This window comes from Verruconis gallopava, assembly GCF_000836295.1.
Source record: "Verruconis gallopava strain CBS 43764 unplaced genomic scaffold supercont1.305, whole genome shotgun sequence".
Classification (NCBI taxonomy): Eukaryota; Fungi; Ascomycota; class Dothideomycetes; order Venturiales; family Sympoventuriaceae; genus Verruconis; species Verruconis gallopava.
The window spans coordinates 1-2,601 of NW_015622441.1; the positions used below are offsets into that span (position 1 = coordinate 1).

Here is a 2,601-nt window from a genome sequence, read left to right on the forward strand (position 1 = left end):
GAGAGAGAGCCTCCATGTCAACAACAACACTGCTAGTGCCGGCAGGATGAACAACAAGGCTGAAACAACTTCCGTAAACTCCATAGCTAACAACTCTCCAGTACCTACATTACCTCTTAAGTGTACAGGCGAGATGACTTTCAAGACTACCAAAGGGTTGCATGAAGCTATACGTTCCTGGCCATCTAACGTGAAAAAGGTGTCGGAAAGCTATTGCGAATGGTTAATGGATCCAGGACTGTACATGGGGCCAGCTCAAAATATTTCGAGCGCACAATGGTCGTATCAGGTCTGCTGCGTCCGCGGCGAAACCGATTCTACACACGCTCGCCGATGTATCTTTCACAAACTCAACCTGTGGAAGATATTCTCAACTTGCGAAGAGATGTTGCCACCACGACCTGCTGTCGTCGGCCGGGGAAAACGATCCGCGAAAACACAGATGCTTGCGAAAGTGATGCGAAGCTGGGATGCATTGAGTGCTTCTGAACAGCACCGCGAGAGGCAACACCTCAAACGCATCTTTCAAACGGGACAATCGGTTGAAGCCATCTTTATTCTTAACCCTGGTCTGCTACTTCTTCTTGCCCCATATCTGACGATCAACGAGTATGTGCCTTTATGTGTAGTTCATCTATTGTTAACATTATATTAACTTCTATAGACTGCATTTGATTGCATCATTTGACGTCCAGCAGATCGTCCACCTGCTCACTGCACAGAGATGGGCTGAGGCAGAAAGCTTTGCGACATTGGCATCAGAAATTTATTTCTATGTTCGCGACTATCCGAGATCAAAGTTGCTGATAGATGAAAGAGGTATGAAGTCTACATGACCGAGATTGAGCTTATGCTTATGAGATGGACAGAAAAAGTAGACAAGGTGGTGAAGCTTGAATTCAGCCGAGCACTGCATATCATCAGGTCGCTGAGGTATGCGAATGTGTATATTGGCATTGCTCCTGGGTATCCACTCGCTATCACAATACGAGCCCAAGAGACAGCAGAGTTCAAAGCAGTACTTGAGCAAGGTGAAGCTGCACAGCGCCCTCAGGGACGCATTGAATCCACGGGGAGCGTGTATACGTTCTCGCTGCCATATCTCCAGCGCATTATCCATCGGAGCTTTTCCTATCGCGATTTCGTGATGGTTAATGTCACAAAAGGCCTTTTCCACCTAACAGTCGAGATTATCGATCTGGAGATGGCAGTGGAAATTTTCAAGGATGGCGACCTCAAGCCTCTAAAGAGGGTTGGTCCCGCGGATGACGTCAATCCGACTTCTTGAGACACGTGAAGTGTGGCGCGCCGAGGTTTCCCGCAGCTCTTTCACGCCACATCGCCACGACTTTGCATCTGCAGGGCATCTGAAACTGAGGCGATTTATGGCGTTCTCAGCTATTTTCAAAGAGCATGAAGGGCTCAGAGGTGAACATGTTAGAGATGCTTGGTTATGGTCAGTTTGCCTTCCTCTCTGCCACACCTTTTCATAGTAACCATCTGCTTAGGCATAATGCAATGCCAAGCGCCCTCCCCCCGATAGAGTCTTTACGCGACGGTATATCGACGCTGCTCACCATTATCCGAAAGCACCAGGTCCAGTCTTGGGCGCAGGTCACTCTTAACCACCGGCACACAGACCTCCCGCCTAATCATATACTTGCAACTGCAAAAGTGGATGCACTTCCCGCTCTTTGGACTGCGCCGACAAGTCTGACGACCCTCAACCTCTTTGATGCATATCCATCCGTACTAATCATAAGATCTGGCTCTTTCGCTGCCGTCGAACTACGGATGGGGTGCGCCCCACCCTCTTTTGAAGGGAAGGAGCAGTTCTTCGAGGAGTTTGCGGCTTGTATCTGTAGCCGAGGCTGGCAGGACATTTTTGGCCTAGGTATTGAAGAGGGGTGGTCTCAAAGGATTGAATTCTTATCTCAGGCGGGTAATTTATTGGTCGAAGATCAAGCTGTCGATAAGGATAAAAAGGCAGGATCTGACTTTATATATACGCGGTGGGCGGCAGGCGATGAGGAGCAGGACAAGACAGGTATCACAGCATGCTTTGTCTTTCCTAGTGGCCATGTTAAAGTGACAGATACCCGTATTCGAGATCCTTATAGTCACTGGGACAGCTTGGAACGGGATGGATATTTTTCATCTGTTAAGGTCGCTCTGTAAGGAAGCAATTGAAGCAAAATTCAGCGCATGACTTCATGTGCTACTGATCACCCGCCTTTTTCTACTATCCGAAGTCTCCATGTCATGAAGATCAGGGCCACTTAGCTGTTCTCGTTCAGCTTCGATCACCTTTCCGTTAGAGAGTTTGACAATATATCCCATACTTGCGACATAACCCGTAGAGGTGAATCTATAACGAATCACCTGTGCGCGCACTTTCTGACCATCTTCTTCCTCCTTAAAATCCACATACTCCCCGATCTCAAATTCCTTCAAGTACATTCATAAGCATATTGCCTAACCGATAGCGCGATCGCCTACATACTGGTGATGGGGTGTAATGAGACTCTCCACCGAGCGATCCTACAGCCCACATCGTATCAGCTACAAGTCGGTCTGCCCTGCTCTGTCGCGGTTCCAAAT

The 2,601-nt window shown here is 48.3% G+C and overlaps 3 protein-coding genes across 3 annotated transcripts; 2 read left to right on the top strand and 1 right to left on the bottom strand.

The window, feature by feature from the left end:
- Positions 1-385: 385 nt before the first annotated feature.
- On the top strand, positions 386-1,288 carry PV09_09849 (uncharacterized protein; the record flags this gene model as incomplete). Its single annotated transcript, XM_016363997.1, has 3 exons — positions 386-609; positions 665-819; positions 870-1,288. 3 exons carry the CDS (start codon positions 386-388, stop codon positions 1,286-1,288), a joined length of 798 nt encoding a protein of 265 aa, XP_016208173.1.
- A 125-nt stretch (positions 1,289-1,413) lies between these two features.
- Positions 1,414-2,178, top strand: PV09_09850 (uncharacterized protein; the record flags this gene model as incomplete). The annotated part of the gene is made up of 1 exon (XM_016363998.1): positions 1,414-2,178. The coding sequence occupies one exon, from the start codon at positions 1,414-1,416 to the stop codon at positions 2,176-2,178; it is 765 nt and encodes a 254-aa protein (XP_016208174.1).
- On the bottom strand, positions 2,098-2,597 carry PV09_09851 (uncharacterized protein; the record flags this gene model as incomplete). The annotated part of the gene is made up of 2 exons (XM_016363999.1): positions 2,098-2,448; positions 2,504-2,597. Coding segments are annotated over 2 exons (331 nt in total), but the record flags the coding sequence as incomplete, so codon positions are not given.
- Positions 2,598-2,601: the final 4 nt, after the last annotated feature.